The sequence below is a fragment of the Nothobranchius furzeri genome, chromosome 1, assembly GCF_043380555.1.
Source record: "Nothobranchius furzeri strain GRZ-AD chromosome 1, NfurGRZ-RIMD1, whole genome shotgun sequence".
Lineage (NCBI taxonomy): Eukaryota > Metazoa > Chordata > Actinopteri > Cyprinodontiformes > Nothobranchiidae > Nothobranchius > Nothobranchius furzeri.
The window spans coordinates 74,845,172-74,860,179 of NC_091741.1; the positions used below are offsets into that span (position 1 = coordinate 74,845,172).

At 40.7% G+C, this 15,008-nt stretch overlaps 1 protein-coding gene across 2 annotated transcripts in view; it reads left to right on the forward strand.

The window, feature by feature from the left end:
* The window catches only part of fstl5 (follistatin-like 5), a 279,655-nt gene that overhangs the window by 47,844 nt on the left and 216,803 nt on the right, over positions 1 to 15,008 (forward strand). For both annotated transcript variants that reach the window (XM_015951097.3, XM_015951089.3), the window contains exon 3: positions 12,321 to 12,351. In XM_015951097.3, coding sequence (XP_015806583.1) covers positions 12,321 to 12,351 — 31 coding nt within the window. The remainder of the gene's footprint in view (positions 1 to 12,320; positions 12,352 to 15,008) is intronic.

Below are 15,008 nucleotides of genomic sequence, written 5' to 3' on the forward strand. Positions count from 1 at the left end.
TGTAATGTGATTTTTTTTGCACTATGTTCACACTATTTGGATCAGGATTTCAGGGAGAGAGCATTTCTCCATCGATACTCTAAAGTGCAGCTGATCTTAGTAGAGAAGTGTTCTGTTACTGGAATCTGCTGAATCCGTTTAAAGATGGATGAGCCCTTATGGAATGAGACTGTCTGTATGTAAAGCTGTAAGGCTTGGTGGGACAGTTTGTAAAATGCGTAAAAAGACAAAACCGAATTAAAAGAAATCTGCATTGATTCAGTTAGTAAAACATTGTTAAAGATCAGTTGAGGCAAACAAAATTGGGGAAATTTAACAGATTATATCCAAGTGTGTTAATCATTAAAAGTTTAAATCACCTTAAATCTGATTTAGATCAAAATCAAATGTCTTTATTGGTAAATAACTGCTAAAAAAAACTTATCTAATGTGTCAGCATCTATGTTAAACAGCCATTTCTTGTTTTTCCTTCAGAAAAAAAAGTTCCTTTTTTAACTTGCAGGTGTAGAAATAGTTACCCAAAATGTGGACGTTTCTGCATGAAATGTGAGCTAAGGCCGACCTGATAGCACATGAAATGCTTCACAAAAAAACTGAAACATCGTTCTTTGTTTTGCCACAATATGATTTTACAGCTAAAAATTCTTTATCAAATATGACTTCCTTGCTATTCTTACAAAACATAACACTTTAATGACAGAAGTTAACAGCTCATGTAGCCTTGCTTTATTAAATTTCACCATTCTTCTCTAGTTCTTCTTTTTCAGTGTGGAGGGACATTGAAGCAGACGGCCACAGACACACAAGGTCAGACAGATAAAAACAGAGGAATAACAGGCTTTGCTGGAAAATAACAATTCAAAACACAATGAGGAGAAAAGCAATGCAGTTGCTTTTTTCTGCCTTTTCATTTTTCCGCAGTGAAGAAGGAACTGTAGTCAGGCATATTTAATGTTGTCACATAAATAAAAAAGCATGAAACCATTTTTTTCCCTTTTTAATTAATTTGGTTTAGGAGGATGCAAGGATCCAGTCAGCAGGCATAGTGAATATTTGTGTGTGACAAAAGCAGCATCTCCGGAATGGAAGGCAGCATTTTAATCATTTTTGCAGTAAAAATACGTATTGCAGGTTTCTCCAAATAGGTTTTGGGCTGATAAATAAGGATAAGGATGCTTGATATCATCAGCAGGTGGAGTCTATGTTGTGATTTTGCATGACTGTACAACATTTTTATATGCAAGTATAACTCTAATGAAAGAAACAGAAGCTGCATCCCCAACTGAGAACAACATATTCAAGAGAAAAAAATGGGAAATATTTCTTATACATTAATTTCTACTTCTTTAAAGGGGACATATGCAAAACTTGTCTTTCGCATCCTTTTGTGTTGCCTCATGGGCCTCTACTGCATCTATAAACACTCCAAATAGGAAAAAAAACACAGTCCATTTGTTTTCTGTCAGTACGTCGTTTTAGGATGGCTTAAAACTAGCTATTTCAAAAACGTCCCAGTTTGTGACGTCACAAATGTGACTATTAGTATAGAACCACTTCTCACCTCTCCAGGCCGGAGGAGCAGCTGCTCCAATCTGAGCCCTTCTCAGATATTGAGCTCCTCACCTACAGCAGCCTATCAAGGAATGGGTGAGCGTGGCAGGCTGCAGCTTGTTTTCTTAAAAGGGCAGAGCCTTGAAAAATGCACATTCTAGAAGGCCCTCTCGTCTCATCTTCTTCCACCTATCTGGGTCCGGGTCGCAGAGGCATAATCCCAACTAGGGCGTTCCAGATCGTCCTCTCCCCAGCCACTTCCACCAGCTCCTCCTACGGGACCCCAAGGCAGGACATGCCTCAAACACCTCCCTGGGGAGGTGTCCAGAATGCATCCCAACAAGATGCCCAAACCACCTCAACTGACTCCTGTCGATATGGAGGAGCAGTGGCTATATTCCGAGTCTCTCCCGAATATCCGAGCTTCGCACCCTATCCCTAAGGCTGAATCCAGCTACCCCGTGGAGAAAACTCATTTTGGCCACTTGTATCTTCGATCTTGTTCTTTCAGTCATTACCCAAAGCTTATGACCATAGGTGAGGACTGGGTGGTAGATCGACTGGTAAATCAAGATCCTTAGTTTCTGGCTCAGCTCCTTTTTCACCACAACATACTGGCTCAGCGTCTGCATCACTGCAGATGCTGCCCCAATCCACCTGTGGATCTCTCTGTCCCTCCTTCCCTCACTCGTGGACAAGACCCTGAGGTACTTGAACTACTCCACTTGAGGCAGGACCTCTCTCCCGACCTGGAGCTGGCAAGCTGCCCTTTTCTGGTCAATAACCATGGTCTCAGACTTGGAGGTGCTGATCCTTATCTCAGCCACTTCACACTCGGCTGCGAACTTCCCCAGCAAGTGCTGTAGGTCGGAGTCTGATGACGCAAGGAGGACCACATCATCCACATAAAGCAGAGATGAGATTCTCCAGCCACCAACTTCACACCCTCAACACCTTGGGTGCGCCTAGAAATCCTGTCCATAAACATTACGAACAGGTCTGTTGACAAAGAGCAGCCCTGGTGGAGTCCAACCCTCACTGCGAAATGGTCCGGCATACTGCCGGCTATGCGGACCAAACACACTCCTCTGGTACAGGGACTGAATGGCCCTTCACAAAAGATCATCCACCCCATACTCCTAGAGCTCCCCCTACAGGGTCTGGGGACACGGTCATAAGCCTTCTCCAAATCCACAAAACACATGTGGATTGGTTGCCACGCCACAGGAACTGTCCCCGATGACCACGCAATGTTGCAGAGCTGTGTCAACCAAGACAGTCCTACAACATCCAAAGTCCTGAGATACCTAAGTTGGATTTCATCCTCCCCAGGGGCTCTGTCGCTGCGTAGCTGTTTGACTACCTCAGCGACTTCTGACCCAGAGATTGGAAAGTCCACCCCCAAGTCTCCCATCTCTGGTTCCTCCTCAGAATGCATCGGTGGGACTGAGGAGCTCCTCAAAGTGTTCCTTCCACTGCTTGACAATAGCCCCAGTTGACTTCAACAGCTCCCCATCCCCATTGTAAACAGTGTGAGCAAGTTGCTGCTTTCCTCCCCTGAGGCACCAGATGGTTTGCCAGAACCCTTTTGGAGCCAATTGATAGTCTTTCTCCATGGTCTCGCAAAACTCCTCCCATGCCCGGGATTTTGCCTCTGCAACTGCCACTGCTTCATCCCTCTTGGTCTTCTGGTACCTGTCTGCTGCCTCTGATGACTTACATCCCAGCCACACCCTGTAGGCCTCCTTCTTCAGCTTGACAGCTCCCCTAACCTCTGGTGTCCACTGCCACAACTGGCACTGGCCACCTTGCGACCACAGCTAGCAACAGCCGCCTCAACAACTGCAGAGCGGAACAAGGACCATTCGGACTCAATGTCCCTCACTGTTCTCAGGACGTGGCCAAAGCTCTGCTGGAGGTGGGAGTTAAAGGCCTTCTGGACAAGTTTATCTGCCAGGCCTTCCCAGCAGACACTCACAATACGTTTGGGTCTACCAGGTCTGTGCAGCATCTTTTCCTGCCCTCTTATCCAGCTCACCACCAGGTGGTGATCAGTTGACAGCTCCGCTTCTCTCTTTACTCGAGTGTCCAAAAGTTATGGTCTCAGGTCAGATGATAAAACTACAAAGTCAGTCATTGACCTGTAACCTAGGCTGCCCTGGTACCAGGTATACTGAAAGGCATCCTTGTGTTTGGTGTTTGTTATGGCCAAACTGTGACTTGCACTGAAGTCCAATAACAGAACACCACTATAGTTCAGATTGGGCATGCCATATCATTGCCAACATGAGCATTGAAGTCCCCCAGCAGGACTATGAAGACCCCAGTTGGAGTACCATCTAGTACTTGTCCCAGTGACTCCATGAGGGGTGGGTACTCTGAATTGCTATTTGGTGTATAAGCACAAACAACAGTCAGGACCCATTTCCTGACCCAAAGGCACAGGGAAGCTACCCTTTCGTCCCTCGAAGAAAACCCCAACATGTAGGCAGAGAGTATTGGGCCTAACAAAGAGCCCACCCCAGCCATCAGCCTCTCACCTTGAGCAACTCCAGCATAAAAGAGAGTCCACCCCCTCTCAAGGACTTGGGTTCCAGAGCCAATGCTATGTGTCGAGGTGAGCACGACTATATCTAACCAGTATCGCTCAATCTCTTCCACAAGCTCCAGCTCCTTCCCCGCCAGAGAGGTAACATTCCATATCCCAATAGCCCCCAAGCTCCCACCTTGATCTGCTACCTGATCCACATTGCACTGGACCCTTCATGTTTCTCCTGCAGGTGGTGGGTCCACAGGTGGATGAGCCCATGTATCCGGTTTGGGCTGGGCCCCACCAAGCGCTCGCTCACGGGCCCCAACCCCAGGCCTGGCTCCAGGGTGGGAACCCGGTAACCATCCGAGCCGGGTACTCTATTTGATCTCACTTCCATGAAGAGTCTTCTGAACTGCATTTTGTCTCACGCTTCACATAGGACAAATTTGCCATGGGTGACCCTATAGGGCACAAAGTGCCCCAGACAACATAGCTCCTAGGATTTTTAGGGCACTCCTTAAGCCATGATAAGGTGGCGGTTCAAGGAGAACTCTGGATAGTACTAAAAAATCCCTCGCAAAAAGTGATTTCAGCAGTTTTTTTTTTTACTTTTTCTTCATTTTTTTTCTCTGTAAAATACTAAAAAGAAAAAAGTTAAAACTGCTTAAATCTCTTCATGTGAGGGATTTAGTGCTTAGAACTTTATGAACACGTTTTTTTTTTAATCAACTATTATAAAAAGTCTGAACATGTCCTCTGTAACTCTCGTGTTTTGGGCTAAGGAAATCACTTCAAAAGTGATTTTTTTTGTAAAAGTGGAACATATTTTATTAGCATTTTTTAAATTGATTTTAGATCAACTTAAAATGAAAGTAAAAACACAGATTCCATGAATTACAACTAATACCATTCATCTGTACACATCAAACAGGCCTGCCTAAAGTAATTTAATCAACCAATATCTAAGTTATTACATTTTTTATGTAGACCGCAATTACATTATTTACAGTATTTTGTCTGCAAGAGAAAATGTCTACGTCTAGGTTCGTCTCTCTTTATGATATGATGTGAACGACGACTGACTCCCATATTAAATGTGTGTCCCCATGTAGCTGGAATGTGACAAGTAGCTACAAAAATGATGTATTTGCTTTTCCACTCAAATGAAATTAATGTGCAAGGCACTTTGATTAAATCCCAGAGGAATGTCATTACAGCATCTGCATACTATAATAATTTGTCTTGTGAGAGGACAGAGGTAAACTCAGCTCATTTATCTGCCTGTCAAACAAAGCTGTGGAAATATGCAGTCCGTTTGAAAGTGAAAGCCACATTGAAAGCGCCCTCTGTGTTGCCTGGAGAATTTATTTCTGGTGTTGGAGAGATTGCAGCGAGGTTCAGGTCATTCATTCACTTGTCAATACAGCCAAGTGAATACAAGCTATCTTAACCACGCAGCAACACGTTTAGCTATTTTTACACAGTTTTTGTTTTAATGTTTCAGATACCGACATATTTAAGGTAAATGTGTTTTATTCAGGCTTAGATGGTAGGCCTCTTTCCTGTCCTTTTAAGGACGGTTTGTGACAGGCGTAACAGGATCAGACATGACCTCTTAAGCCCCCCCACAAAGACTTCAATCACCAAGAGTCAGTCAGCCATAAACAGCTGGTGACATGTTGCAGTTGTATTGCTTCAGGAAATCCCAGAGAAATCCACAAGAGGGTCATGTGTAGGACACAGATCCCATCTGATCATAATTACAGATACATCGGGAAGAGAGTCTCACAAACGTCTGTAAAATACCCATTTAAAAACTGGTGATTACTAGTAGGAGGTTAATTTTAGGAGTGATTAAGTCTTAAGTGGATAATTTCAGAAAATCTGCCAGGCTTGCAGTCAGCCAAGTTCTGTGTGTTTGTCCTGTTGACATCAAGCTATTATGTCAGGACAAACAAAATGGATGCAAAGACAACTGTGTGCAAAGCCCAGCAATCCAGCTCTGGCTTGGCCACATGGCAAATCTAGATTAACGGAGCATAACCTGAGTGGCTGAGAGGGAGAAAGAGTGACAGACAGAGAAGGAGAGTGGGGGCGGTGAGCAAATTATATTGAGATAAACAGGCTGCAAATGGGAGGAATGGAAAGAATGAATGGCAAGAAACAACTGGATGTATAGAAGCAGTAGTTGGCAGGTAATTTTTAGCATTAATGTGACCACTTTCACTGTTACATTGTCTTCCTTCTCAGCTGGTCAGTTTTAGCCATAACCCTTGTCATTAATGCTGATAAGCTGTCTACTTTCCTGTTCCAGCCAACTTTAGGCTGACATCCTCTAACCACCCTCTGTATAGTTGCCACATAGACGAAAAAATATTCTGTGCTGATCCATGATGACCATTAGGGCTGTAGTTCCTAAGCTGAGGGTTGTGATCCCAAAGTGCCTTGCTTCTGTCAGTGTGCCACAGAGTAGCTGTTGAAACAGTGTAGCACCATCATCGGGGTGTGAAAGGCGGAATGAATCTTAGAAAGACACGCAGGACATTTATAGTTCTCTAAGAAAATCAAAACCCAGGGTGAAATCTAATATCCAGATTAAGTGTTCCAAAAATCTGTCAATTCCCACATGAAGCAAGTAGAAAAATATAATCCATGAGTGAAAGTAAAACATGCAATGTAATTTAAAAATATCATGTAGTGCAACACATTCCAAAATTCATGATTTGATTCATCATGACTTTTGGTTTGGTTCATTGTATTCCCTGTTCAGTCAAAACTCCAGAAACAGCAAACATCAGTATTAGATCATCAGTATCAATATTAGATAATCCCTCACTAATAGTTTTAAAAATATCAGTTCTTGTCAAGGACACGTCAAGTAAAAACTGAAAAAAAAAGAGTTTTGATTCAAGCGCAATATTGATAAAGGCATAGTTTCATGTAAGGTGTTAGGTTTGTACACTTGTAAGAAAGTAAAGGTAACACCCTAAACAACACAATGTAAGTCCAAGTCACTCATACTTCTCCGAATCAGAAGGGTTTTGTTGCCATTTGTGTGAGAAAGTTCACAAAGTTAGGAAATTGATGAAGTACTTTGTGTAAAAACAAGTAATAATAAAATAACGATAGAGTAACAATTATTAGGAAAATGACTAATATGTACAAGCTGTGTGAAATCAAACTGTCCACTTAGGAAGCAACACTGATCATCAGTTTCAGCTGCTGTTGTGCAAATGTAACTGACAACAGGTGGGAAGGCTATTAGCAAGACATCCCCAATAAAGGAGTGGTTCTGCAGGTGGTGACCACAGACCGCTTCTCAGTTCCTGTGCTTTCTGCCTGAAGTTTTGGTCACTATTGAACGCTGGCGGTGCTTTCACTCTAGTGGTAGTATGAGATGGAGACTACAACCCACACAAGTGGCTCAGGTAGTGTAGCACATCCAGGATGGCTCATCAATGTGAGCTGTGACAAGAAGGTTTGCTGTGTCTGTCCGCATGATGATACCTGATGTCTGATACCGAGATCCCCTGAAATGTACACTGTAGTTACAGCTTCTGCCTGTTCTTCAGAAAGATGCTCTGAGTGGATCTTGTTAGCAGCGACCCACTTTTATTATGAGCAGTAAGAGTTAAGGTACCACAAAGCTGCTCAGTAACTTTGTAATATATTTTCATTAGGTTTTGGAAGGACCGTCTTTAAGTGTTACTGTAATGGGATATAATACTATTTTTCAATTTTAATCTTCATTTATCCAGAATCCTGCATCCTCCATCTTCATGAGTATAACAATCTTTAGCAATGAGACCTCTCAAAGCTTTAGGTCTGACTTCTGCACTGGAATTTGTGAAAAACACAACTTATCTTTTCCCTCCTGACTCTTCCTTGTGCCAAAACTCTGAAGTAACATCCCTGTAGGTGAGGCGTGTTGTACAGATGCAACACATTTGTTTTTATCCAGAACGATTTCACCACTATATTCAAAGGTTTGTCAAAATTCAAAATGATGCCAAAACAGAACTAGACTGCTCTAGTTCTTGAGTCAGAAGACTGACCCGCTACTGCTGCAGCAGTCACTCAGGTCGATGGCATAAGATTTAATTACTATTATTATTATTATTATTGAACCAAACATGCCTCCAAGTATTTAAAAAAGACATTTGGACCATTATTAAGTAAATCATTACATCCCCAGTTATTAATATGGCAGTGTTTTGATTGGATTACCAGTGTTGGTAGACTTGAAGCAGCAATGCTGTTAACAGTCTCTGCCAGAGCTGTTTCATGGGTTATAGCTTTATTTTTGTGAGCCCCAGCATTAAGATACAGGAGCAGGCAAGGAAATAGAAAAAAAAAAACAGTCTGCCATACATTTACATAAATAGTTGGCAGACAATATAATTTTGTTCATGTAATCATTTATTTTTTAAATTGCACATGTGTAGTTCTGACCCAGCAGACATGCTTGCTTCTGACCTGAATACTCAAGACTCTTTTCTGCCAATTCGTCTTATAGGTATGTTGTAATTTGCAGGTATACCAGTATGTTTAGAGTTGAAGTGTGATTAGGTTAGTAGTCATGTTTGTGAACTCTGATGACTCAACAAAGAGAATGCTAGTCCGGGTGGAGCGATGGGAGATACGAAACACACAGATGGAGGTAGAAGTGGGCCGTCAGCCACCTGGTGGTGACGGGGCCGGATGAAGCAAGGGTCGTACTGCTGAGCGTGTCTGCCTGTCTCCAGAGTCTCAGGGCAGAGGAGTCAGGCCTGCCAGCAGCCGTGGGGAAATCATTCTCCTCAATTAGGTGAAGTCTGACGGCCTTTTACCAATTAGTATCTTTGGATATTTTTCCCAACTGCAGGAGTTCTTTATTCTTTTTTTTTTTTTTTGGTTGTTAGCAAACAAAGAGTAGATTGTCATTTTATTTATTTTTTTCTGTGAGCATATTTTCAGTATTTTAAGCAGCTTTGTACACCTGCTGTTAGTATGAGGCCAGAACATTGTTAGTGCTGGGACAATAATCAAATGAATTAATCGTACGATAGATGAAGATGAACTCAATAATTTTTCCAGCCTCAATATATCAAGGTTAATAAATGTACAACTCTATTATTATTTTTCTATTATAATTATTGAAATGCAGTTTTGGTTGTTGACACTGGACAGGGCATTGTATTTATTGCTTTGGAGAGACCGGGTCTCTTATTGTTTTTGGTGCAATGTTTTCTAACAGAGAGTGAAAGTCATTTTATATTTATTCATTTTTGGTTTGTTTTATTTATTAATTTAAAAGTTCTGGTTCTGGACATTCCAATGTTAAATAAAGGTTTAATTGTTGCATTTTAAAGGGTGTACTTGCGTTATTATGATACATTAACATTACATACGTGGTTATTTCGGTCTCAGTGTCGGCAATTTCGTTTATTGTCAATAATTTGTTGGACAATATCTCATCCAGCAAAATTTGTTATCGTCCCAGGCCTAGCTGTTGTGAAAATTTTCTCAAGTCTTTGGGGTGTTTCTTTGGCTATATATTGTTCTTTCAGACATTAAGGTTTAGTTGTTGAACCTGACCTATTTCAGAGGAACGTGCTTTCTCTTCATCATCTTGAATTGAAATGTTGGCCAGAATCTTAACGTGTTTTGCCTCTAAACTGATTTTTTTTATCTAACACGTTTATCTTTATCAACCAGTAAAAAAAAAGGTTTATCAAAAAATAAAAATCCTTATCTGACTTTTAGCTTTAAAGGGACATTATGGAAGTTTGACAGCCAAAACATGTATAGAAATAATAAATTTCTTCTTCATACATTCTCCTGCAATGCCCTGGTCCTGTAGAATGAGCCCTGGCATTTTTACTGTGATTGCCTGTTTTTCTGTAAAATCACAGAAAAAGAGCTGCTCGGGTCAAGCAGGCTGCTTCATGCGCGTTCACGCTCAGGCATAGCCCTCCGAACCGTTCTTTGAACGTTGTTTCAGCTGTGATCAAGGATATAAATGTTACAGATACAGAAGATGCCAATGGTGCTTTAGCTTGCCTAGTAAAATTTCGGGCTTTTGTGCAGAAGAACCCGGGTATGATTTTGGATGTGAACATGGTTGTTTCAGAATTTTATTTTTACATTAATGGTATATTTTTTTACAGTAAGATGCCCAAATTTTTATTTGAGACTCGCCGAACGGCGTTCATTTCACAGATAAAAAAGATGTGGGTTCAACTTTCCTTTTGGAACAATTTTTCAAGTAAGGGAATGGAATGATCTGAGCATGCAGGAGGACTGACCCATCTTAAACCTTTGTCGGCTGTGCTGAAGAGAAAGGTACAGAACCAAATTATTTAATTAATTAGCTGTGCGTTCTCCTGTCCTCTGTCCTCCAGGCCACACACACACACACACACACACACACACACACACACACACACACACACACACACACACACACACACACACACACACACACACACACACACACACACACAAGGGACCGTCATCTCTCAGAGCTCTGTGAAGCTGACCCCCGTCAGCTTCACAGAGCTTCGTCTCAGCTGTTATTTTCATTAAGGAGTGTGCACGTACAGCATGCGCGCCTCGTGCACAAGCCTCCTATTGAAGCTGCCTTTATGCTTTTGGCCAGAGGGGGCAATCGCGAGCACAAAAATTCAAAACTCTGTAAAGTCCCTTTAAGTTTTACAATGTTTAGGTTTTTCTTCCTCTGTTAACAAAATCCTTTTTTATTGGTTTTGTGCACATTTGTTTGATTTAATAATCTTGATTCACAAATTGTGATAAAAAAATGAGTGACATTTGAAAAAAACACATTCTTTAATGCTGGTTTTATGTGAATAGTGTTTCTCTCAAAAGTTATTTTAGGCAGTTTTTTTTTTAGCTATGGAGTATATTATGAACACCAACACACATTAACAGCAGCGTGGTAGCCACAAAATGTGCCCCAATAAACTCGAGACATGGTCCAACAGAGCTGTTGTTTTTGTGGGTGTTTTGTCTCTGATGAAGACTCATTAGCGACAGCAGCTCTACACATCTGCAGCTTCAGCACAGTCCTGATGGGAATATGAGAGTAAGACACAGAACATAGTTCAAAGATAAACTTACACTAAAATCAAATACTAAACCAGAAACTTCTCCATTATTTTTCATTAATACAGAAACATCTTTAAACATATTGCATGTACTTTTAATATGATTTAAATCATTTGAGTGGGTGTTTTATACATTATGCACATTTTCAATGGCATTCCAGGAACTGAGTAATCTGGTTCCTGCTGGCAGTCAGACTGTCATTCATTACTGACAGCAGACTGGCTGCAACCAAGCCACCCAGCTAGAATTGGTAAGACGGCCTAATTCTTCTTTACAAGAGGAAGAATGATGGGCCATGCAGATCACACCATAGAAATTAAATATTTATGCCCATTTGAGTTCATGGTTTCTGGAGTACAGATATTTGGAATAGTGGTCCTGATGGAGCCATTTCCTCCGGTTGTAAACGTTGTGCGACTTAGAGTGTCTGATGTTCATAGACAGTTATTCGATTTAATTTTGTTTTAGTTTGATATTTAGGGAATATTTGCTGATGTTTTTCTTTTGTATTAGAGATCAGAAGAACAAAAAGATGATTGTAAGTGAGTCACAGACAAAGATGTGATTACTCTAAATAAACATCTAAAGGTATCAGTCATGATTTTAAATAGAGCAACAGGGAACTCCATAAAAATACAGTTAAGACTGGGTAAGAATGGGAACAGCCTCTAAATATCTAACTCAATGTCTGAAAATGACACAAAGCAAGTTAAAGGCTTTTAAATATTTGAGTTTCAGAAAAAAAATAACTGTATAATTGGATAAATATGTGTTGACCAAGCAAAGTGTTTGGAAACAGTGATTTTAATGCTTAATCTTTGAACATGAAAGTGAAGCAAATGGCTCTTACATAATGAGACATTAGTGTCCTTTTTACTGATGCATCATTATTTAGGTTGTTTTATTTTTTTCAGACTGAATTTCTCTTTAAAACGAAATCCTTGTTAATTTGTTTCTGCTGCACGAACACATTTAAATGCTGAAATACTGATGAAAATGTTTAGTTTTGGATTCATTTGTCAATCATCACACTATATGATCAAGATTTACAGATTTGAATGAGAAAGTTTGTCTTTGTTGTTTGAGGGTTTTATGGTTTTTTATAGCTTTTCTCTTCTTGTTCCATCAGGATGGGATCCCTGAGAGCTTGAGGGTAAAGGGTAAGTTTCTGCCTCTTTGCTTTATTTCTTTGTTTTTGTATGTTTACATAAGCTGCACAATTGTTTTTAAGACAAAAACGTGGGTTATGAGCCCCACCTGATAAACATTTTAACTACAAATTCCATTGAATTAATAACAATTTGTGATTAAAGTGTTTATGAAACGAAATAAACATTTCATGTACCTAAAAACAAAAACAAATAAAAATATTGTAGCACAATGTTTGTCTTTTCCAACCAGAGGATTTAATAGTACAAAGAAATCCTATTTTAAAATGTGATTTTATTCAGGTGTTGTTGCTGAATTTAGGTTAAAAAGAGCGTCTATAGTTGTGTTTTTCTGTTCTTTCTAAATGCATTGTATAGATAGATAATTACCTTTACTTTGTTGCCAGAAGCTTTGTGCTGTATTGAAACAGGTATAGGTCACTGGCTCATTCAGCTGTTAGATCTGAAATGGGCACTCATTATCCAGTCATGCTTATTGATCATTTAAGTAAACATTTGGCTCATGCACTGACCTTTTTATTTTTATTTTAGTTTAGTATCATCAGAAACTCCGAGTAGAAGTTTTGTGAAATGCATGAAAAAATAAGTTTATCAGGATTTTTATGCAGCTGGAAGTGTTTTTGCATTTGCAGCTTGAAATTAGAAAAGTTAACGATGATGCTTTCTGTAGATGACAAGTGAACAACTAAGACATGTGAATCTCTGAAGGAGTTCAGTCTTTAATTCCTTATCTTTAGAAGGTGCTTCCGGTGTAATGCAGACTAAAACATTTTTACGGTTCTACAGATGGATGGAGGTAATCATTTTCAACCTTATCAGTCATTTGAGTCTATCGGTATCTTAACCCATTGCTTTGGAAAGAAGCAGGACTTGTTCAGAAGTATCTCAGACTCCTGAGCTGCTCAGACATTTGATGGAGATAGGAGACCATGGAGGTGGTACTAGATATTTATTTAATTTTCCTCATTTTGTAAAGTTCCCATTTCCTCTCTTCTCAATCCACATTCCTGTTCTGCTAAATTCAGTTTCATCAAATATTTTGAATGATGCCCCAGTTTTTAATTTGCACCTGGCAGAGAGAAGAGGCTTGTCAAAGTTGGTGAACCAGTAAATACAGAAGTCTTGCAGCACAATAGATTCTCTGGATTCACAATCAATTTCTCATAAGTAGTAATAGAAGTTTAGAATAAATGCATACTTAGTTAAAAGTGCATTTTATTGTTCACCTGGCAGAAACTGTAACATATTGTGGTATGTTCCAACATTAAAATGGCTGGTGCTTGACATTTTTCAACTTTAACCCTATGTTTAAAAAGACAGCTCTGAAGTAAAGGCATGGGCGTCGCACCCGTGGGGGATGCAACACCCACACTTTTCTTATTGAGATCATTCAACTGACACCCTCACTTTTCCAGCTGTTTGCTCACCTCCACACCAGTCTGGTTTCTTTACGTCGCACTCACTCTGTTTGCCTCATCTCCTTCTTCACCTCCCGCTTCTGACAGCCGATGTCGGGTTTCCAGGAGAGCAGGAGAGGGAAGGACGGAAGAGCTCGACTGAATTCATAATTTTACATCTTGACATTAGCTGTACAAAGTCTGAGTTTGATAAAGTGAAGAACAACAATTTGCAGAGGTTTATAACAGGCGCAGCGCCAAGTTTTCATTTTTGGGTGGGCCACGGTAATTTTGGACGGACCTTAATAAGCAGTGACTTAAGTGAATCAGGCAGGTCGCGCTAGAAAATTTAGTTTAAAAAGACGTCATAAATGTTTTCCCCCGTCATTTTTATTTATAAAATATGAAGTAAAAACTCCCAGTTTAATTTTCATTCATTTGTCATTAATATGTAGTCTACACCCGCGCGTTAAGTGGACCATCTTCCAGTAAAAGCAAAGCATCCAGCCCACCTCTCCAAATGCGTAAAATGTGCATCACAGCCGCTAGTTAGGCGCGCCGCGCGCACCGTCAGCTACATCAGCCCAGACAAGAGCAGAGCAAACAGAGAAAGAATAGAGGATCATTCTGTCTGGATGTGGATGGAGATTACATTTTACAGCAGCCTGATCATCATTTAAATATGTAAACCATCACCTGTCTTCTAGTCCACGCTATCAGCATTATTTTAATTGGTGTGTGTGTGTGTGTGTGTGTGTGTGTGTGTTTTCCACTTCAAACACTGGTCTAACCAACCAGACCAGCGTGTCCAGTAACATATTAATGTTACAATTAAACAGTTTCACTTCATGTAGGCTAGGAACATTTCACCTGCCGTGGCCCGACCGCTTCTGCTCCACATAAACTTTGTGCGTGATCAAATGTCTCTACAGGTGCTTTCTGAGCTGAAGAGGCTATTCTGCCTCAGACTGGATGCGTCATGCGTGTCCATATTAGAGACGGGAACAAGCGCTATTCAGCCAAAGTTTCATAATCAGCGAACATTTTTCCAGGTGACACATCCCTCAGAGAGACAGGGTTTCCAGACCGCTGCGGTGGGAGGAAATCTTACCGCATGCACCGTGGTTCTGCACTGCGCTGCAAACCCCTCTACAGATCTTCAGCCCACTGTCCACTGTGTGCGCTTCGATCCGCTCTGAGCACAGTGTCCAGTATACAAAAACAAACAATCAATGATGAACAAGAGTCTGC